At 40.2% G+C, this 22,928-nt stretch overlaps 1 protein-coding gene across 9 annotated transcripts in view; it reads left to right on the top strand.

Moving 5' to 3' along the window:
• qkia (QKI, KH domain containing, RNA binding a) overlaps positions 1–22,626 on the top strand; it is a 68,312-nt gene extending 45,686 nt beyond the window's left edge. The window contains exons 5-8 of one of the 9 annotated variants that reach the window (XM_086154703.1): positions 14,421–14,508; positions 15,876–16,151; positions 18,232–18,306; positions 20,206–22,626. In XM_086154703.1, the coding sequence (XP_086010829.1) occupies positions 14,421–14,508; positions 15,876–16,151; positions 18,232–18,306; positions 20,206–20,222 (456 nt within the window). In that variant the 3' untranslated portion in view covers positions 20,223–22,626. Of the gene's footprint in view, positions 1–14,420; positions 14,509–15,851; positions 16,456–18,231; positions 18,438–20,205 lie in introns of those variants that run through there. The other 8 variants (XM_086154692.1, XM_086154651.1, XM_086154659.1 and 5 more) reach the window with 8 other exon arrangements.
• Positions 22,627–22,928: the final 302 nt, after the last annotated feature.

Raw genomic sequence — 22,928 nt, 5'->3', positions numbered from 1 at the left:
ACAAGATAGAATAGTCTCTAAGTACACACACAGTCTCACTGTTGACTGATTTCAGGTTTTATTCCAGTCTTTCAATGAAAAACCTGCATTCAGTTAAAAAAAATCACACATAAATAATAGATTCATATAGACTATGTCAGTGGCCATCAATGTCACTGGGATTGGCAATGATTTCAGAAAGTAACAAGCATTCCAAAGTGCATACGTAAGTATCAACATATTGTAAGTGACTGCATACTTGAAGACAAATACTGAATGAGGGCAGTGATGGGATTTCGCTCCACCATGCCTGCAGTGACATACTTATGCACCTTACACCCATGAACTTTTAAACTCTTTATGAACTGGAAAGAAACAGAGCACTGGTGAGATGAGAGACACAGAAGGAGGGAGAGAGAAATGGGTGGGAGAGCTCGATAGAGCCACGCTTTCAAGTATGGATTTACTCCACTGATCCTGGCCTAGTACACACACACACCCTTGCACACTCGTATGCCCAGAACACTGCTTCGACATGTAAGCGTGCACAAATATTGACAACACACTGACTAAAATGCTCCGTTCATGACTTGTGTCTGGCTCAGATGCCAGGAGAAGAGCCCCGCTGCCCTTTAGGTAACCCTCAAACAGACACCGCTGTGCACCTCCGCCAACAGAACCTCACTTACTCTGCCATATTTCGCCCTCGTGACTTATAGAAATACATTTAAATAACATTATGTTTATATTTTGCCTGTCCTATAACAACATCTTCAGACGCAATGAGGTTTATGGTGTTCTCATGAATTTCAAATGTATTTATTGTTAATGTTTTTCATTTGCCCTTTGTTCAAGCAGAAACCAAACTGGGATGTAAAATCTTGTTCAACTTTGTCCTGGCCAAGATCAGCAGTAGCACAGTTAATGTTACAACAATTGTCAGACAACCAGCAGCCATGTATTTTTTAAACATAAAATCATTAAATTACATTATTTCACTATCTGGAACCCACAGAATCACAAAGAAAGCAAATCCAGGTAAAGATTTAGAAATGGATGTGTATGCCTCACAGTTGTCTAGGATTCTCTAAACAGCCAGTGAAACCACGCCTTTCGATTTTTCTCTAAATGAAGCACTAATTTGTGACTGATTTTAGATGAAGAACATTATCACTCTTCGTCACAACAATTCTGAAAAATAAACATCTCACTCAGCACGACTGGACTGGACTGGGTTCCTTCTGCCTTTCCATCAGAGATAGTATTTAGTACTTGGTGCTGTCTTAGTACAGCCTCTGGTGAGGTTTCAAGCTTGCAGAGCCGGATCTTGTCGAATCTAATGTCTCAACATTGGTCCCCATTGATTGGCCAGAGAAGGTCATCACTGAGTGTGGCGCTCAACACGAGAATTGAGTCCGCCACCTGTTTAAAAGTTTGCTACAATTTTGCATAGCTGCTCCATGGCTGTCTTTTCTTCCTTTGTATGTGACAAAAACTAACAAGTAATAAGTATGTCACCTCAATGTTCTATTTGAGATTAGTGTCTCATTGACACCCCCCCCCACCCCACCAACACACATTTAAGAGGTACTATGAAGAAATGGGAAAACCCCTAAGTCGAGTTGTGATGAAGCTTTGTAGTGGAAAAGTACCAATACCGATTCATGGTCAATTTGGCGTGTTCTGCCTAGGATTTATTGAGGAACTTCTGCTTGATACAACATAACTAAATGACCGGGGACTGTTCACAGCTAGGAAGGGGGAGTGGATAGGGGGGCTACGAATGGATGGGCTGGTGTATGTCTTTCTCTTGGACTCATGGTATTCAATTTCATTTAAGTAATTTGCTTGGATGCAATTGCTTCATAATGAAGTATTTCTACTTGTGACTTAATGTTTGATGAGCACTGTTGCTTGAGCAAATCACATCTTATTCTTATTCAATCCAACCTCCCCGACTGCATGCTGATCCTCCCACATGCACTTGGTCCTTTCCTTGTTGCATGGTGGCACAAACAGGCAGAAGAGTCTTAGACTGCACATGAATTGATCCTGTTTTGGATCAATTAATTGATATTAAAATTATGGCATTATGGTGCCATAATTTCAGGTACATGAAATCAAATTCAACCACATGGATGATCTTTTGGTCGTAAATGTGGGGAAACCCTGCAAGATTTGGCTCATTTATTCAATTCTATGCAATCTAGGCCAACACTAACTTTCTCTTTTTAGAAAAACTGCATGCCCCTTTCTTCTTGGCTCTGTCGCTTTCTCTCCCGAGCCTTTGTGTTCTTATCTTTGAATGTTTCTTCTCTGCCGTGGACCATTTTTAAGGAAGAACATAGAATTGATGATTTCTTAAAAAAAGGCACACAGATGGACTCGAATATACGCCAAGTTTTACACACTGTGGGGTGTTGTGTCAGTACTCGCCAGCATGCATCTGACTTGGCAGAGAGCTAGAATGGTAACTCCACCCAAACCACTCAAACAGAAGAGACATGCACACAGAGCGGAGGATCCAGAACAAGCAGAACTGGATTCAAATAGTGGAAGACTTTCCTAGACTGCTTTGTACCAAGTTTTAACAATTGATAAACACAATTTTCTTTTTTGACCCCCCTTTTCTCACTTCTCACTTTCTTACTTCCTTTCTGTCAGTAATGTCTTACAAATGAGTACAAAACACCATCTGGCTGCATCCATCCATGTCGGGCACCAGTTTTGGTTTATTTCCGTTATATCTACCTTTTGTTACACTTTTAATATATTTGCTGTCATTAAGTACCTCACCTTCTTCAGTATTCTGTAACAACCATTGTAGTGTGTTTCATAAAAGGCTTCTCAGAGACCCTTTCCTTGACTGTAACTGCCGTGCAGACATGGTAAAACCTGAAACATTTTAGAAGCTGAAGTTATAAGTTCAACAACTTGACAGTTGGTGATCCCTGGTTTCATGCCTGGGCAGCATGAAAACAAATGCTGCCTAGCTGACTGTAATGTAATAGTAAAAAGGTCATAATAGCCAGATGACTTCAAGAGTAACCGAGTTTCCGAATTTGTAGAACATGGGCTTGGACTCTGTTCAGGTTTAGAGGCTTCCATACCAGTGGCAGTAAAGGTTTTAACCATTGTGGCACCCCTCTCTCCTTGTAGGCTGTTAATACCGTCATCACACTAATGAAGGAGTTGGACTGGACCATATTAACCCACTGATCTCTATATCCCAGGATACGAGTCTTGCAAGCGGCCAGACTGCGCCGCTCTGTTTGTGTGCGCAAGCAAATGTGCAAGAGAGAGAGAATTGTGAGGCTATCCCATCCCAAGAATGCTCTGCCTCTCCCCAGTGAATGTTAATCATTATTTTAAATGGCTTCCCTGACTTGATGACCTCTACTTCTGATGGCAAGATATGCACATTTTTCTCCCCCTTCATTGCCATTGTGTTGTTTTATTTGCCTCTATAGTGCACATTTCCATGTATTTAATCGTAAAGTCTAATCTGATCCCTTCGCTGTTGTGATTTGAGCAAGTTTGCCGTATGACCATGCATTTAACCGCAACCCTCTTGTTCCCGACTTTTTTTTTTCTATAATTATCCTCACATAATTGCACTCTTACAGGTAACTCTGCCAACCTCCACATTTGACACAGGTGCACTCCTATGTCCTTTAGCAAAGAGAATTTCAAGTGAACACCACAACACACACGTCATGTAAAAAATCACTTGTGATTAATAAGCTACAGGCAGTAAGTAGATAACTAAAGGGCCATTTGAGCGTTTTTACTTTGGGAATGCATAAAATGCCAGTCTTCTTGGTTTCAGAGAAAAATCTTGTTTTGTTCGTCATTCATACTTGAAGTCAAACAAGCTGTTTAAGTCCCCAATTATACTTTAAGTAACGAACAAACATATAGAAACAGGCTTCGCAAACGTAACCCTTTTTGTCAGTTTACATCATTTCTCACCGCACATTTCCTTTCAAACATCTGTCCTCCCCAACCTTTCATCTCTCAGTAGATATATAGAATTTTTGTGTCTGGGTGTATTTTCAAGTTGCCATGCCTAATATTTTGCATACTAGTGAGCACATCAGTTATGTACAGCACAGGATCATTGTCACGTCATCAAGCTAATATCTTCTAGGGTACTCACCTAAGACAATAATTAGCACTGGGTTTTGGGTCAATTTTCTAAATGTAAACAGGAATCAGATTCGTCAGGTTGGCAGGTATATGAAATCTCTGCATTGCAGTCCTGTCAATACAACCACAATGCAGAAAAACAATTTGAAAGTTTTCTCAAAATTGTTATGTTGCCAAATGTAATCTAAGAAATGCAAAAGCTCATCGTTGTTTCATCATTTTATTCTTTTTTTTTTAATGGTAAATGTGTTGAATATTTGTGGCAAGTATGACATTTTGAATTCACACTTGACTGCATCCACAAGATGTGAATATTTGCAGTATGATTTTATGGCAAGTCAAAGATCACAAAAACAATAAAAACGGAGTTTCAATTCTGAAGCGTCCTTTTTTGTATTCGGTTTCATAGCAGATTCAGGGAAACCCCAACTTGCATCTCTGTGTTAAAAAGAAATAGTCACACATACTACCCTGATCCCCTCACAATACACATCATTATTCATCGTCAAAAACAAGCGTATTTTGTTTTTCAATAATGAAGAAAGAAGTAGTTGTCTTTGTGCTGTGCAGCTTATAACCCTGGCATCCAAACTTTGGTAAAAAAAAAAATATCTGAAAAAGCATTTATAAAAAGCATTTATTCCATGTATTTTTAGGAATATAAATCTTTTGTGAACTTTGATTTGTGCACTAGCAGATGTTTGAGAGAAAGATGTTAACTATGTTAGTATGCTAGTGCTGTCTAGTAACATATTTCATGTTCCCTTTTTAGGTTTTTGCTTTCCCCATTTGCTGTCATGAACCATGAACAGTCGTGATTATAAACAGACAGTGGGCCACATACATGCTTGAACATTCTAACCCAATTCATTTCTAAATAAGAAATACTATTTTGTTCTGAGATTTTTATATCTGAATTGTAACAGTAAATACTGAATATGCCAAGTCCACCCAGATCTGACAGAAGGCATTTGGTCTTGTCTTGGCCCAAGGGTTTCTTCCTGCCATCCCTCCCCTACATATCTCCATCTGCCCTTCTCCCCTCATTTCCAGCTTTATGGCTCTCCTGAGGGGTAGACAGGTGGTTCTGACCCTCAAGAAACACTACCCCTGTAGGGGCAAAACCTGCCTTAAGCCGGCCACCTTCTAACATTTGTCTTTTTAGCCAGTTTCACTCTGGTATGGTTTGGCTATTGGGGAACAAAACAAAAACAAAACACACAGAGAAACATCTATTACAGGCATGATTGCATAAAGGCGCATTCCACCAAAGGAAAGGTTAAGATGAGCAGCTGTTTGGTCATTGCCATAATTGTTGTATTGTAGATCAACAGAATTATGTGTGCATACTTTAAATGCACATTGTGATGTAAGCATTTACAATTCAAGGTTTCCCTCTTTTTTACTGCTGTTTTGTCCTACCCCATCCGCCATGAGTCTGTTCTAAGAGCTAGGGAGGAGAAGTGACCTGACTTTGAAAAGTAGTTGTTCAGAATTTTACATCTGTATCCCTTCATTATTCATTACGGTATAAATTAAGATAAAGTGGTGGATTAGCATTTCTGTGGCTAATGCAGATTTTTTTGTATTGAATTATAAGAATATAGGTCATAACAAAAATGTTGTTTGTAGTAGCATAAGGTCCTTGTTAAGTTCATGTCTTATTGAGTCCCCAACTCATAGCCATTGCACTTGTTTGTTTTTAATGTCTTGAGTTTCTCCCTTTCTTAAATATCAAGGGGAGGAATTAGTTCTGTCTTCTAGGTGTGTAACAGTATAGTGAACTTACATTACATAAGTCAGTTTTAGGGTCCATATGTAATAATTTTGTATATTATACATTGTTCCACCTCCTTTTTATTTAATGTCATTCACAATCCTCAGTTTAGGGCGCATTCAGTGCACTCAAGGTCGCTGTACCACTGATAAAATTGCCTTGCCAGCTTGTTGTGTCCTTTTCATTTTTGTTCTCTCGCGCTCTCTCTCTCTCACACACACACACACACACACACACACACACACACACACACACACACATGAGGCCCCCGCCCAAGTAGTTCCCTTCCATCATTGTAAAATAACCTACTTCTTAATCCACCTGGTTTTGCTTGGTTCCTCCAGGGGGGTTTTCAAGTGTCCTAATACAAGACACAGGAAGAGGAGGCTGGTAACAAGGCAGGCTGAGAGGCCCGGGCAGTTTTAATCTGCCCTGGTCGGTCCACCATTGGTGAGGAGAGGGACCCTGCAGACCCCTGGCCAATCTCTCTGCCTCACTTTGAAGGTCCCCTTAATCCCCTTACTGAGTCAAGGAAATTGTCTGTGTGTGTGGAGGTGGGTGGGTGGCTAAGGAAATCACAGTTAGTTAGGATTCTGGTTTTTTTTTTGTTTTTTTGTTTTTTTAAGACTCAATGATGACTCAGTCTCGCACATTGTCTCTCTAGTACACGTGCCACTTTTTACATTGTCCACCCACAATAATTTCTGAGCTTGCCCAGGGCTAAGGCCAAGCCCCAACATCTGCAAAGTAGGAATAGGCACACACACATATACACACACCAGACACTTTCATCTCTGCCTCTCCAGTGGCCATGTTTCCCAGTGTTTAGGCAGGGAAATAGGATTGTGTAGGGCTCAGCGTTTTGGGAGCCCAAAGGCTGCCTGTCTAATTCAGCTCATACAGTCTGTGAATCCACTCTTGGCGCCCGTTTCTCAAGTCATTTCAAACTCTATACTCGAAGTCCCATCAGCCAACTGTAAACTGATGGCTCCTTTTACCTCTGTGATGTCGGTACTTTATTATTATATATTAATCTTACAAGAGTTCAATTGCTTTGTTAATCCAATTACTTTCCATTTAATTGTTTCAACACTGACACCAACAGCTCAGTTTGGATTCCTGTCAATAGTTGCCAATAAAGTTAAAATAGGCATTTCATGCTCTGTTACTTAAATTGTATATAAATCTACAATGATTCCTTTATTATTTGAGAATTGCAAGTGGTAACGTATTTGTTGAAAGAAAAGTCAAATGGAATGTTTCGTATAAATTTGAAAATTTTACATTCTTTTTGTGACACAGTTGTACAAGCTTAAGAGTTCCAAAATCATTGCATAATCTAGAGATGTACACATTAAGCACACCACTTAACCATCGAATAATGGTTGCAGTTAATTAGTCAATTCACAATGGATATAGATACAGATAATATGAATTTTAGCAAAATATTTAAACATTAAAAAGAATATCATTATTAATATTATTTTTTGTTGGTAATTTAGGTAAAAAAATGCTTACTTTATCTTCAGTCCTGGAAATTATAACCCAAGACTAGTATTAGGAACACAGTCAGTGAAACTTCTATAGGAGAAACGCTTTAGGTGGACTACAGAACAATCTGCTGAGCTTCGTGTTCTGGTACCTTCAAAGTAGCATCAGTGAGCCAAAGCTCACTGCAGCTGTTTAAGATAGAATTTTAGCATGAGCATGATCGTCAGACATGTAACACTAACTTAACAGATGCCAGTGTGCAAAACATGTTTTAGTCAATATTTACAAATTTATGCTACAAGCCTCATCAGCATTCAAGAAGTTCCTCAGACTAAGCAGTTACAAGAATGGTTTACTGGACTGGTTGACACAACAGATACATCCACAAGATTCAGATTTGAATCTCACATCTTGCCAGAAGTATTCAGATGATTCCAGTTCTATGAAAGGCTTCAGTGATCAGCTCTGAGTCAGGATCTCTGAATCTAATGCAAATCCCCTAGCAGTATTTAAACCTCCTAAATCATCCTAGGCCAAATCCCTTAAAGATATTCCTCGCTCAATTGGAGGGCATTAAAGGATCGCTAGCGGCAGAACAATACACCGTCTGGCAGCCAGGTCGAACAAGGGATAGAGAGAGGAAACTAAAGGAAAAGTTGATGGAGAAAAGGAGTACGAATTCCTGAATGAAGTTGAGATTGAGGGTACTATTGGGTTCAGGAGGGAGCAACAGAGGACAAAGATGATGATGATGAGGGGGAGCAGAGGAATCGCAAAGCTGTTTTTAGGCTATGACAACATGGTTTTATTGTAGTATACTGTCTGTTTTAAGCCCTCAACATCATGTGCCTGTCAAAGCTGGACCAGTCCCTCAGATTTTAATAATACATCTAAATCACTTGTTAAATCTGTATATGTTTGTCTAGGTTATTTAGATGAAGTGTAATCCCCTCTTAATGCTGTTATGTTGCATGGAATACCACCCCAGTCTCTCAGGATAAAGATCCCTCAGAATATTCTGCAACACATTTTCCCGCACACACTTCGAAATGGTTTGATGGTAAAGGAGCAAACTGATTTTTGTTTTCTTTGGAGCTTTAAGAACGTGTATGAGACATATTTTTTCTTTTCTCAACCTTCCCCCGATAGTGGCATTGAGTGTTCAACCCCATCAATATCAACTGATATACACACAGTTCCAGTGCTGCCAACTTTACTCCTCTTTTACACTTTTAAAAGACAGCTCTAAGCTCTATAGATCAGGGAGCCAGTGTCAATGCCAGTTCCCAGTCTGCTCTGCCACCCGTACTTATATTGTGTAGCATGGATACATTCTGAAAGGCCGTGGGAGTAGACTATTCTTAACAATTAAGATAATGTGACAGCAATATATTTTAACATCCTCAGCTCCTGCCAATGATACATCCATCAGAGCAGGGTTAAGCCTTGTACTCTGAGCAGCAGGTACTGCGAGCCCTGTTATGATGTAGAAAGTGAAAAATTAGAAGAGTTAGTTTCTGACTTTGAAATGTGCCACTTTAAACTGTACCTCAGTAAGCCCCGTGAGTGACTGTAATGGGGTGGAGCAGGCATGATGTGTTTGTAATAATCTGACTGGAGTCAGGTTCACTTCTATGCTAATGAACTAGTGTGTTGGTGGTTTAGCATGACTAATGGTGCACATCCCTAACAGAGCTGTCTGGTATTGAGGAAGAGAGTGGGGAAAAAATAAAGAGGCTTTGCAAGAACTTTTGAGGGTTTAAGACTCAGTCGCAGAGAGTTGCTGGAGATTGCGATTTCAGTCTTTGAGGGAAAGGAATATACAATTGATGCCTGGTTGTCTGTGCAGATGAGTCCAAGGAAACTGCGTAAGATTGAGACAGGATAACTTACTTTGGAAGCGCAGCAGTGAATTTGAGAAACACCTACTAGAGCGCACTCTTTAAAGGAATTCTCAGTCAGAAAATAAAGAAAAAGATTGTTTATTTTGCGTTATGTTGTGGCTCTGGGTGTTGAGTGAGTCTGAGTGGAAGAGCTGGGCTGGCGGTTCACATCCTGGCTTTTCCTGTTTCCAAAAGTGTTTGAAAAACACATCAAGATAGCCTTTTTGTTTTTTAAATTGAGCATCAACACTTTCAAATAATCTTTGTCTAAAAATAATCACATTTAAATATCTGTGCTGTGTATTGCCAATTGTTCATACAGGGCTGAATTTCTCTCAGTACTTCACTTATTCTGTTGTCCGACAATTGTCAATGTCCTTTTGTTTGAGAGAGGAGGTATTGAAAAAGTGCCCTGAGCAACATTATGGTCTTACAATCCCTTCTAAATGCTGCCCATCGATTCCCATTTTTGTCGAATTTGCCACAGTATATCCATAAGGCCTAAGGTTATCTTTGGTGTGACATTATTAAACTCATATTTTTGCTCACTATTATGTTACTCCATAACATAATGATAAAATTACTCAATATATTTTCTTTCCATTCTTTTAACATATAAACAACATTTTGGATAAAAATAAGTTATCCAAAAAATGTCAACTGGGCATTGTGCACCACAAACTTATTTACTTTATGCATATTAGTTGTCTCATTTTGATTTTCATGTCTGTCATAAACAAGTAAACTTGGTGTTACATGTTTCCTCATTACTTACTGTAATTCCGCTTGTAAGTTTACTTGATGTGAAATCATTACTCATTTCCTACGTTGAAGCTTATTGCAGTCACGTACCACCTCGTCACCCTCAGCCCTTCCAGTAAAGCAGGAATTGTTGATGGGTCATCCTGGCAGCAAGGGGGAGGAATGAATTTCCCCCAGAATTCCGTTTTGTAAGAAATCAAAAGGGAGAGAGGGAGGGGAACCGGAGAAAAGGCAGCTGCTGCATCTACGAGTTCCACCCTTCTACATTACATGAAGTCATCTACTCCTCCTACCCCCTGGCTCCCAACACCACCTCCTCCACTCCAATCTGCTGAATTCTCAGTTCTATACTTTCTACCTCTCTGTATCCCAGGAGGCAGTCAGGGCAGACTGTGTTTACTGCTGAGGTAATTGGAGTAGTTTGGAGAGAGCCTGACCCTAGCCCTGTTAAGACCCAAAGAAAAGGGAGAGGGAGTGAGCGAGGGTGAGAGTGAGTGAGAGTGAGCGCATGTGCGCACGCCTGTTTGCAATGACTGGCAGCGAGGCCAGGAAAGGAAAGCAAGCCTTGGTCAGTGTCAGCTCACCAGGGAACAGACAAATTGGTTTTCACTATGCTGTCTGTCTTTTCCTGTCTCATACTATACAACTATTCCTTTCTTCTTCCTTTGTATCTCTGCCTATCCGGCAACTCAAAGACAATCACATATACTTTCTCTTGTACTTCAGCTACAGCGCTTATCATCATCCTGGTACTTTTGTTGCTTCCTCTTTTTCTCCTCATCATTTTATCTCTCCAAGCCTTGCTGCGTGGAAGGCAACTCGCTCGATAAGCAAAAACCCCCCTTCAGTTAACGCCAGGAGCAAAGGTTTGTCTGTTGGTCAGAGGCAGGGAACGGGATTAGGGTCACAATGTCATGTCGAGAGTCAATGGACACTCATCGTTTTCTTATTGTTTTGTGCACAGTAAATAAACTGGACTGGAAGCAATCTTTATTGTCTCTAGCAGACAATTCCTGTAGGTAAGAGTTCGAAGAGATGGAGCACAACACAATTTAGCGTGCATCCAGTTGACCTCATTGCAAACTTGTCAGGTAGGCAACAGGACATGGCTAACCTATTTTACCTAATCACTCTCCCGTCTCCCGTCTTTCCTCCTCCTCCTGTTTCCTCCCACCCTCATCCCTCTGTCTTGCTCCATCCTGATAGCTTTTACCGCTCTGCTGATCTCACAAATAGGACTCATTGATTGAATCTGATTCTTGTGGATAGAGCAGCTTTATTGAGTGGGGTTTTTCACCGATGGATAGGTGTGTGTGCATGCATGTGTGCATGAGCGCATGTTTGTACACATGGCGATGTGCATGTTGTGCATTATGAAGGAAAACGTCCTCTCCTCGTTTCTCTTCTTCAGTAATCCAGCAGCTTTCTCTCTTGGGAAGAATTGTAGCTGCCAGATCATCAGCTCACAGACAAACACATTTTCAGATGCAACCAGTCTTCAGTTGACCAAAGGTTGTAGTAGGTGGTGTCTATCATTTCTACATCACTAGAAATGTGATAAATAGAAACGTATGGAAATCAGGCTTGAACTGAAAACCTTCAGATTACATTATAGCTCAACTATTTTTTTTGAAGGAGGATTTATAGCTTGTCAGATTTGATTTTACAAGAGTGACTTATCGTTTCATTTTATAAAGTTGTCAAAAAAAACATGAACAGAAGACTTTGAAGTCCTTCCATTGTACGAAAATCCAAGGAAGATCACCCCAATGTAAAGGTCAATCTGTAAAATTTTACACATCGATACTTAATTCTTTCAGTGCTGTCAACTTGTGATTGGATTACTGAGGATATGTTTTAATACTAAATGACCCATAAAAGTAGTTGCAGCAATCAAAGTAATAAGAGTTTTAACAAATGCGCCATACATAGACGTGTCATGCACCTGGTCTCCACCCTCATTTATTCATGTGTGTTTTTCTTTTGTTATACTTCTCTCCTGGAATCAAGCACAGAGCTAGACTTTGGGAACTGTGCTCATTCAACATATGTTTATTGTTGGCGAGGCAAGTTACATTGATCTCCTCTGTTTAAATTCTGCACCTTCTATCACAAACTTTTACACCCAGTTTGTGCTGGTTGACACGAAACTGCTAGTCAAGTGTATGTTGGCAAGATTTTTCTTCCACTATAAAGAGACTGTATACGGAAGTGAAGTTCAGTCCTGAAATGAGCCGAGCCATAATGGTGTTAGTTTTTGAGCTAACAGCAATGTTCCTTTTTGTATTGGAAAAATCAGGGCACTTCCTCTGGCAGGTTTACATTCCAGACAGTCACAAAGTGCTACAGCAAACAAAAGCGAAAAGAAAATGTAGGGAAATATTTTGAAGGGGGACTTTGTATCTTGATGGAGAAAAATGAGCTTGTTTCAGATGTAAAACAGAAATGATCTGTCTGTGTTTATGGGCTAACAAACTGCGTTAGTTAGAAGATGGAGTTCTATCAGTAACACCTCTGGGGATACATGCATTTTACACACAGCAGTGCACACCTTATCCAGGCATCACCATCTGTGCTCTTCCCTCTTATTGCCCTCTATTTTGAGTGTCTTGCACCCCTCAGAGGGCAGTGTACCTCCTACTGTGCTGCAACAAAGCATTTGCCCACAAATGTCATTTATTTAAAAAAAGAAAAATCTTTTCATATTTATTCAGGCTGCCTTTATCTGATGTTACCTTCGTTTGATGATCTGGAACATGAAAGCATGACAGAAAAAAGCAAAATGGAAGAAATCTTTCAGGGGGCAAATAGTTTTTTCACAGCACTACACCATTGGATTGATGGTGCCATCCTCTTCCCCTGCACTCATTTAACCTACATATACATATTTAACCCCACAACTCTGCTGATCCTCATCTTTAATGAAACACAAACACACACACACACACACACAAGAAAGATACAATTCACACAGTCATTTACTTCAATTAGTTATTTCTTTAAACTGCAGCCTTCAAGGCAATTGTCCTACCCTTTTTAAGCCCCCCATCCAGTGTCACCATGCCCTTTTGAGACCAAACCACCTCTTAAAAACTTCTTAAAATTGCAAATCTTCCAAAGTGATCACAATTATCAAGTTAGGTACTTTAGTCTTTAGTGATGCCGCTGGGACAAACAGTGGGCCAGAGGATTACCCCTGATAGATCTCAGAAGAAGCAAATTAGGTGTTTAAATCAGTGTCGAGAGGCAGCTGTGTACTGTTGGTTGGGGAAGCTTGAGACCGGCGCTCTAGCAGAACGCAGCTGAAAACTGACTGCAGCGAAGCCACAAGCTGTTTTTTTAGTCAAGGGAGACCAGTGTGTCACTTTGTCTCTTTCTGCCTGAGCTTACGCTCTTTCCTTCCTCCTTACTTCCTGGCTGCGTCTGAGGGGAGTCTCATGGGATGGCTTAACTCTTGGCCCTCTTTCTTTTCTCGCATTTCTTTCCTTATTGTCCTCTGACTACAAGAACAGACTGCTATTAAGCTGTACATCAAGGTGACGGGCAGGGTTCAATATAACTATCTCGTCTTCCTTTTACTCCCATTGGCCGGTTTAAGTCAAAATCCACACGCTTTCTGTATTTTGACAATGAACTATTCTATCTCGGGCCAATCGATATTTCCACTAAAGTGAATCCAAGGTCAATGAAGTACCTGTCTATGCACCTTTTAGCTAGGAGAGTAATCCTCATTGGACACTGCTTAAATTAAAATGTAACCTGGAGAATCATAGGAGGTTTCTGTTGACATGGGTATGGCGTGTGTGATTGCTTCAGGGGAAAGGGAATACGGGTGGGGGAATACACAGGGCTGGTGTTGGGTGGGGTGGGGCGCTGACAGAGTAAAGTGTGGTCGGGAGGCGAATGAGTGGGAGTGGTACTATCTTAATTGCTTTCTGCGAATAATTTCAGTCCCCTAATTTTGCAATAATGACAGTGGCTGCTGTTTTGTATTTATTTACCCAAACATTAATTGACAGGAATGACATCAGCCAGGGTGGTTATTGTGTATATGATTGTGCACACGGGAGCAAAGAAAATTACAGTAATTATCATTTTGATATGGATTATGAATATGCTTTCCCACACTTAACGTCTCTATCAGCACTTTAGTGACAACAAGGCACTCTGCCATGACAACAGCACTTTAGCTTATCCCCCATCTAACCCATTCCAACCATTTCTTAATGGACAACAGATGACATGCTGTGCCTGGATGATTTAACACAAATGTTTTTTTTTTTTTTTTTTAATTTTTATTTTTGCAGTGCAATGTGGTTAATTTCCATTATTTTGGTGTGGTATAATGAACGGATACTAAATGTTTGTGTTTCACACAGGCGGAGGGAGAAGACAATTTGAAGAAAATTCAACTGATGGAGTTAGCAATTCTAAACGGGACGTACAGAGACAACAATGTCAAAACACGTAAGTGAGCTGCCATAAACACATTAATGTCCTTCATCCCATTTTCACCAAACAGAACAAATCTTTTAACTTGGTCGATGACAGTTAATTACATCAGAAAAATACGGTACTTCTCATGAACTAATACTGTTTACTTCCATCAAATTAATGTGTTGTCAGCTCTCTTGTGTACAAGTCATCATATTATCTCTGACCATGAGGATACCTTTCAAACTGTCCAAACAGTTCCTGTTTGCCTACTCAACCATGAGCAGGAGAACTTCCATTTTGTATTTTTTCTCTGTGTTTCTTTCCTCTTCATCCATTCCCCCACCCATTCCTTTCCCTTGCAATCCAGATGTGAGTGCTCTGTATTACTTGCTCTCTGCAGACCCTCAACTTGCGGCACACCGCTGAAGTCCACTCGCTCAATTCTGCATGATAGTTGCTAGTTCACACAGCTACAATGTTTGTGGTTGAATCACCTCATATTTTACCTTCAAATGCAAAAATCAATAAATTGTTTTTCCATTTATCCATTCAAAATCATGTTTACCTTCAGCTGTTCTTGAGTATTGACATTGTTCTGCAATATCATCTATTATGCTTATGTTCTGGTCCGTAACAGAAATTCCAAAGTGACTCATTTCACTGTAAAATTGTATCCGCTAAGATGGACATAAGTACCATCTCCTCTTTGGGGAAGCTTGTCACATGGCTCATAGCACGTGCTAATGCAGAACTTCATGTAAAACAATTTTTGCAATGAATTTGTGTGCAATCCACCTTTTTAAATGGAGTGTTGGCTGTGTAGAGAATTGGTGCGTCTTATAAACTGAAATGCATTGTGCTTGAGACATCTTGACATCTCATTCTTTACATCCAAAAAGGCCTTTGAGAAATCCACGGTCCGTTGTCAGTCTCTTCTACTCAGAGTCAACAGCTTCATTTTTGGGTGGATTTTTATTTATTTATTTTTAACCTCACTTATGCCATTTCCTTTACATGAATGTGATGCTGCCATGGTGATTGGTATGCTTTGAATGCACTGGGATGAAAGCAGGATTATGTGCTTCTTGTGTTTTGGTGTCAGGGTATATTTTCATTTTGTTTTGCTGTGTTTATTTTTCCTTTGCAACAGATTGTGGCTTATGTGGTTCACCACCATGATCATTGCATGGACTAATTTTCCCTTTTGCCCCTTTCCTCTCCCCTCCTCTCCTGCCATCTTCTGTCCCCCCTCTTCTTTTCCTCCTTTTGTATTTTCATCCTTTACTGCTCACCTGTGATTATGATCGGCACTATACTTTATCCCTTGTCTTCTTTCTTTCTTCTTCTTTCCTTCACTCTCTTGCTTATGGCAGCCACCCTTGCGTTCTCTCTTGCAGCAGCGGCAGCAGCCGCTCAGGGACCCCGTCTAATAGCGGCCCCTACAGGTCAGGTGTTGCCTCCCCCGGCACTCCGACCCCCTACACCAGCTGGGGCCCCAATCATGAACCTCATCAGGCCCACTCAGATGGCTGCCATGCTACCCAATGGCACCCCCACTCTGGTGCCTCCAACACCGGATGGCGGGCTTATCTACACTACCCCGTATGAGTACCCGTACGCCCTGGCACCCACCTCCCTGTTGGAGTACCCCATCGAGCACAGTGGGGTTCTAGGTAAGAGAGCCTGGGGGAGCATGGGTGCGACAGGTACAGCAGCCAACTTTAGCCAGCCCGGACAGGAGGGCAGCTTGTTTTACCCCGGAGCTGGGGTGCTGGACACGGCTACCATGAGCCACAGTCACGACTTGTTGAAAGGTAAATATGTCGTGTCCACCTGAGGATCAAAACAGACAAACTCACTGGGTGGATGTGCTGGTGAAGCTCTTGATAATGGGATGGCCAGCTGTGTGCTGACATGGACAGTTTGATTAAATGGCAGACGCGGAAAAGAAATTACCTTGCAAGGGCCAAGCTCTTGAAAAGTTCTTTATCATTTAGACTGTAAGGTTACTTTACAGTTTTCACTGGTGCCACCACGTTTACACCAACCTCTGTCTGCGAAATGTTTATGTAGGCGGAATCGCCTCAATCTGAAATGAGGCACACCGACAGAAACACGCTCACATACGCGCAGCCCGCTCTCTTACCCTTTCACGCACTGGCCTGGAGGCATAGTCAGTCTGGCGGTAGATCCCCTCGGATTTCTGCGGCTTCTGAAATCATTTCTCTGTGCTTCAGGCAGGCCTCGATGCCTGTAGATAGTCACCCTGTCACTCCCAATGGGGATGTTCATTAAATTCCTCAATTCTTTGTTGTTTTTTTTTTTGTATCCCTTCCCTTACCCTTGTTGTCTTAGCATCACCCCTCTTGAACTTAGGCTTTGCGCAAATACCTGGCGCCTCCCCTCCCCCGTCACTTTCATTGTCAGTGCCTGGAGAAGAGCTCAGAATGTGCCCATACATATTATATATTCCTTAATGGTGCTTAAAGCTTGCAACATCTGCTGCCAAAGAAACATCTACAGAAGAGTTTGATAAGAACCCCACATGTTGTGTTGAGGCTGTAGTTAAGGAAAGCAAAAGCTGTTGAACATCCCAAATTTGATGGCACCTTTTGCATTTTGCTGTCCAGCTTTTAGTTGACACAAGTCTTCTCTGTTGCTCGCTGAAAACATCTAGCGGCAGCAGACACAAGTGTGATCTTAGCTAACTTGTGTATTTCGGGCGCTTCTGGGAGTCGTGTGTAGAACACACAGGGGCAGCCGACTGGCTTTTCTGTCTTTAACTCGCAGGGTTACACCAGCTTAGTGCATTTTATTTACTCACTCTATCGATCGGTGCCTTCAGCAACACAGGCCCCTGTGGAACATGCGCTCTCATCCTCGCACATATTCATGCGTTCGGCTGCCAATACCTCTATATCTTGCTGCGTTTGGCTTCATTGACAATAAGAAAGTAGGCCATCTGCTGCTTCAGAGCTGTGTAGGTGGAATTGCAGTTATCAGCCAAAACTCGCTGTTAGCGCCACAATCCGAAGTAAACTTCACATGTCCTCTATACCTTTGAGGAGCACTTGATTTTTTTTTTTCTTAATCCCCTTACATATCCTGGTTTTATATTCGACGTGATGTTAGTATCACCTAAGCTTATTCGAGGTGGCATCAAACAATACAGCAGGCGGAATCAGTTGTAACACATACAGGAGGAAAATGCCTGCTTCCACTGCCACTGAGCAGATTGGCCTAGATAGAAATGGCAAAAAAGCAAAATGAAAAAGGGATGAGATAGGCAGGTGGTGTCTGGCACTATTCAATTACCATCAGAGCTCCATTAGATTTCTCCACCTTTTGAAATAGAGGCAAATTTCACCAAATTCCTCTCTTGAAACACACAGGGGAGAATCACAATATTTTTTCTGGGCAGCCTAGGAACTGTTATTCTTTCCTTACTCCATATAACTTTAAGCACTGTGGAATTTAATGACTTAAGTTATGCGTTTTTGTTACATACAAAGCAGAGCTCCAAAAAATGCGAATTATGTTTTTCTATTGCTTTTTTATATACATTTAAAAAAAAAAGATGGGTGTGTATATGTAGTATAATCTGTATTATGTTGCAATTCTGTGTATTGTTGTATTATCCAAGCATTATAATGATAAAAGTATAAAATGTGAATGTTATTACTGTAATATATGACTGTTTTTCCACTGATCAAAATGAATGGTTTCTAACCTTGTGGACCTGTTACAATCTAGGTGCAATGGCTACTAAAGTGAGACGGCATGACACGCGGGTCCATCCTTACCAAAGGATTGTGACCGCTGACAGAGGTCAGTTTAGTCTCTTAGCTACACTCTGCTATGAACTGATGCATTTCAATGATTATTATGCCTATTATGCCTCAATGCCTTAGTTGGGATTTTGTATAATATCTGTATTGTTTTCCTTTCCCCCTACAACCTTTCCTACCCCGTATTCACACACCAGCTAAATGGTTGTGTGGGATGCACATTTTGTTTACATTTAGTACTCAACGTGTAGAAAGTTCATATACAAAAACAGCCTTTGTTATAATACATGAACAACAATCGCTAATACTCTATTTGGTTAATATGTCAGTCATCAGTTAGCTGTAATGTTGTGTTGTTCCTTCAGTTTTTAAAGCATTGTTCTTAGTCATCAGTTTATGTAATGAGAAAAATTGCCATTTGGATATTTTCTAAAAAAAAAGATGGACAATTAGCAAGGGGAAATGAAAAAATAACCCATACAAAATTGTATCAAAATGAGGAGGAGAAAACAACAATTTTGCACAAATGACCTGGAAATATCCATGAGATTACCTAAAAATTGGCTAAAAACAATTATAATGTTCGAAGATTATGAACCAAGTTCAGTCACTAACTGATGTTTAAGGTTCAGTTTAGTGATCATTTGTCAGATGTCTCACCTGAGAGGCTTTTCACTGCGACTACAAATGTTTTGCAAGCATTCAAATAAATGTGAAGACAACTAATAATTTTCCCAAAGTTGAATTTGGTGAGGAATTTGCATGATTTTTCGCATGTAGGAGGCATATGAAAATATAGTCCTCTTGACGATAATCAAATTTTCCATACTGTCCAGTCCAAATTTTACACTAACCTGATTCGACATTATTCGTTTTTTAAAAATAAGATTAAAGTAACTCTCAATTCAATATGCCCGGTTTAAGAGTGGCAGAAATCTGTTTTTGTAAATGAACTTATTCAAACAGGATGTACACTGTGTATTTTTTGAAAAGCTCAGGCAAAAAGTGATCATGACAGTGATCCTGGTTAATGCAGCTGTGAACCCAGGGCAGACTGAAGATGTAAGACATTCTTTAGAAATGACATTCGAGCCCTAAAATGGGAAAAGTTTGTTCACATTTCCTCACAAGGAGCAAAGAAATAGGAAAAGCATTTCTATACTGTATCTGAGAGACTTAAAGAGCAGAGGAGAAGTAGCCGTGCTGCTACCAGGCACCATTTCACCTTGAGATTTAAATTTATTTTGGATTTTATTTTTCTATTGAAGATTGACACGCACAGACATAAGCTTAGGTAGCTTGCATTCCTTCCAGTGTATTGCAAATATTGAATTAAAGCTAAAAAAAATTACAATTTTAATATTTCAGTTGTACATGAGGTACTGTCATTTTATATTTGAGCATTTTATATCAAATGTATTTATGGTTCTTGTGTATATTTATATTATATAAAACAAAACTGCTAAATAAAGAGAAAGAATCCGAAAACAGCGATTCATCTATTCATTGCACATTTTAACACTAGTCAGTTATTGCTCACTTCCCCGTAGTTACCGGAAGTCTCCTTACCACTAATCACACTGTTTTGTAACTTGCACTTTAAAGACACTAAAACACTAGATATTTGTTATTTTGTTTGTCTGTTCGACCTCTCTTTGCTTCGGTTTGGGGAGCAGTGGGCTCATTGAATAATAATCTTAAAAAAAAAAACCAACAGGCTACTTGAATCAGGGTGGGGGCTTAGCAGTTGCTATCATGGCGTGAACGCGTCATGATTCTAATGAGATAAGCTGGGTTCATCTCATATTGGCAGGGGGCAACATAGGAGATTGCATTCATTTTATTGTCAAAATGATGTCATTCCAGTCTCTTCTTGCTGACACTAATATCCTTTCTATCTTTTTTTTCTGTTTGTTTTGTTTTTGTTCTAACCACCTAGCCGCCACCGGCAACTAACACATGACCTTCTGACCTCTGAACTCTTCACCCAATGACGAGCCGCCCCAAGCCTGCCTGCTGATCAGTTAACTGGTAATTGCCTTTTGCTAGCCTCTCGGACGCAAGTGAGAGCGAGCGAGAGAGAGAGCGAGCGAGAGAGAGAGAAAGCGAGAGAGAGGCGCCTGCCCATACAGTTACCCTAACACGTTCTGACAAAAACAAATAGAAACCAACGCAGAATCTTCAGAGATAAAACGAAAACCCAGCAAAGTTGTGTAATATTCATTTTTTTTCCCCTCTGTTCATTGAGTTTAATTCCCATTCTTTCTCTTTCTTTTTCTTCATGAAGTCATACTAGGTGGATGTGTTTTTTGGTATCACTCAAAATCTGCACTGATTTTTTTATAGCAATAAGAACCCCCCCCAACCGCTCTGATTCGGCTGAGTCAAACCCAGGTCAAATTCTTCGACGCAAAACCATTTGGTTTCAGAAAAATCCCCCCCCACCACCACCTCTCAAAAAAAAAATGAAGAAAAAATAAAACAAAAAGCCTCCACCCTGTTCCAACACCCACCTACTGGGAGAGAAAAAGAAATGGAAGGAAAGAGAACGTACACTCACCTTAACTTGTTTAATTTCTGTCATTTGTCACATGTAGCGCAGTTGTTGAGCTCTGAGATGTAATTATGAGCTGACACATTCTGGGTGTGCCCCCTCCCCCGTACAGCTTACCTGTCTGTTTATAAAAGCATGGCTGTAATGATTGCAAAACAAGCTTTTTTTATGATTTATGTGTTTCTCTTTATGTTTGAATCATTTTCTCCTTTTTTTTTTTAATTTTTATTTTTATTTCCAAGTTGCTTTGTTGTTGATGTTTGACTAATTTAGCGTAGCATAAATTGACTAGCCAAGAGAAGGCAGGTGGTTATCTCTGGAACATGCAACTTTTTGTCAGAAAGCTGGCTGCAGAGACTGAACAATAATGAAGGGCGAGATGGGAAGGCCACAATTTGGGATGTTGAGTTTGTGTGTGTGCGTGTGTGTGCGTGTGTGTGCGTGTGTTTCTTTTTTTTTTTTTTTTTTTTTTCTTTTTTTTAATCTTTTTTTTTTATTAATACTACAATGAAAGTAGGGTGTGCTGAGGCTTTGGGGACGGCGATGCAGTGCTTATGAGCTACTGGCCGTCGCTACGCTCCCATCCACACTACATCTAATTACAGTGCCTGATGTATCTAGAGAAAATATCTCAATGAGTTAGCTGAGCTGTGATCAAAAAGACAAAAAAAAAAAAAGAAGTATTAAGCGTGCATATTTAGCCAAAGGGTTTTCCAATGAATTATGCATCTGTCTCACAGAGGGCTCTCTTTGTGATTTTTAGAGTTTGGAAAGGTGTGATTTTTGTGGTGCCTGCCTTCAGCTGGAACAGACAGCCATGAGTTTTGACCCGTCAGTTCTCCTTTGTTTTGATTCCAACCCCTCTCCCCCCTCAAACATTTTCCTCTTTGTCTGTGGAAAAGAACACGTGAAAGTTACACTAAAACCGTTCTCAGTGACAGTACTTTGCTAGGGAGAAGGGCACTGTGAAGTTCTGTACACAAATTTGACTTTTTTAAATTTTTTATTTAGTTGTGTCTGCAACCACGTCGCCAAAAGAGGGTTTGTTAAGTTCATTTTTGCATCTCAAACATGTGGTCAATATCACATATTTTTAATTTTTTTCTGTTTTTTCTTTTGATCCCTGTTTAAACGAGGACACCAGTCGGGATGTGAGGTGGGTGAAATCTGAGCCCCCACCCCCCCGCAGAGTTTTTTTTTCTCCCTTATCATTTTTTATTATTATTGTGAAACTTTTGGTTTCAGTGAAACATCAAAAGCGCATCCACAATGTGTCACACCTCCCTGTGATGGTAGTCCAGCTGAGCCCATATTTTTTTTGAACTCTCTCAAGAAAAAAATAGGATGTGAAAGCCATGCCTGCCTGTTCAAATTGCTTTATACATAAGTCTTATATATAATATATATACACATATATATATAGATATGTATATATATATATACATATGTGTGTATATGTATGTATATATATATGAAAATGTAGATATGTCATTGCATATATAAATACCGAAAGAACAAAATCGATAATTTTACAGGGTGCTGGAGAAGAGAAGAAAATAATCTATTTTTGCCAATTTTAGCTTTTGATACTTTACTTGCAGATACAAAATCTGAAAAAAAAGTAAAAAAAAAAAAGTTAAATTTAAAAAAAAAGGGTTCAAAACAGTAAAACGGGGAAAATGGAATAACGGAGACGTGCTGTAAACCTGGATATGACTGGAAAGGAGGGTGAAAACAAAAACAGTCATATACGGCGGAGAGCGAGACAGACACCCAGAGAATTAAAAAAGGAAAAGAAAAAAAAAAGGATCAATTCAAAGTGCCTTATCAACAGATTTTGTGTTTCCTGAGTATTCCAGTTGTGTTCAGTGATATCCAGCACCCACCAGACGGCGCAGAGAGGAAACGGCTAGTGTTACAAGCTCTGAATAGTTGAGCAGGGTAGCTCCCACCGCATCGTGGCGTTACCGAAGTTATTCTATGCAAAAGAATAGCAGTCGTTCTGACCAGCTAAATATGTGCCATGGTTTTGTCTTCCTGAATTAATTTTCTTTTACTTGACGACCCTTTACTCTGCTGTACAAGCAGGTTCTGTTTTTTTTTTTTTT

This window comes from Fistularia commersonii, chromosome 1 (assembly GCF_037954325.1).
Source record: "Fistularia commersonii isolate RoL2024-O1a breed Wild chromosome 1, RoL_Fcom_v1.0, whole genome shotgun sequence".
NCBI lineage: Eukaryota > Metazoa > Chordata > Actinopteri > Syngnathiformes > Fistulariidae > Fistularia > Fistularia commersonii.
This window is presented reverse-complemented; position numbering and strand designations above follow the sequence as displayed.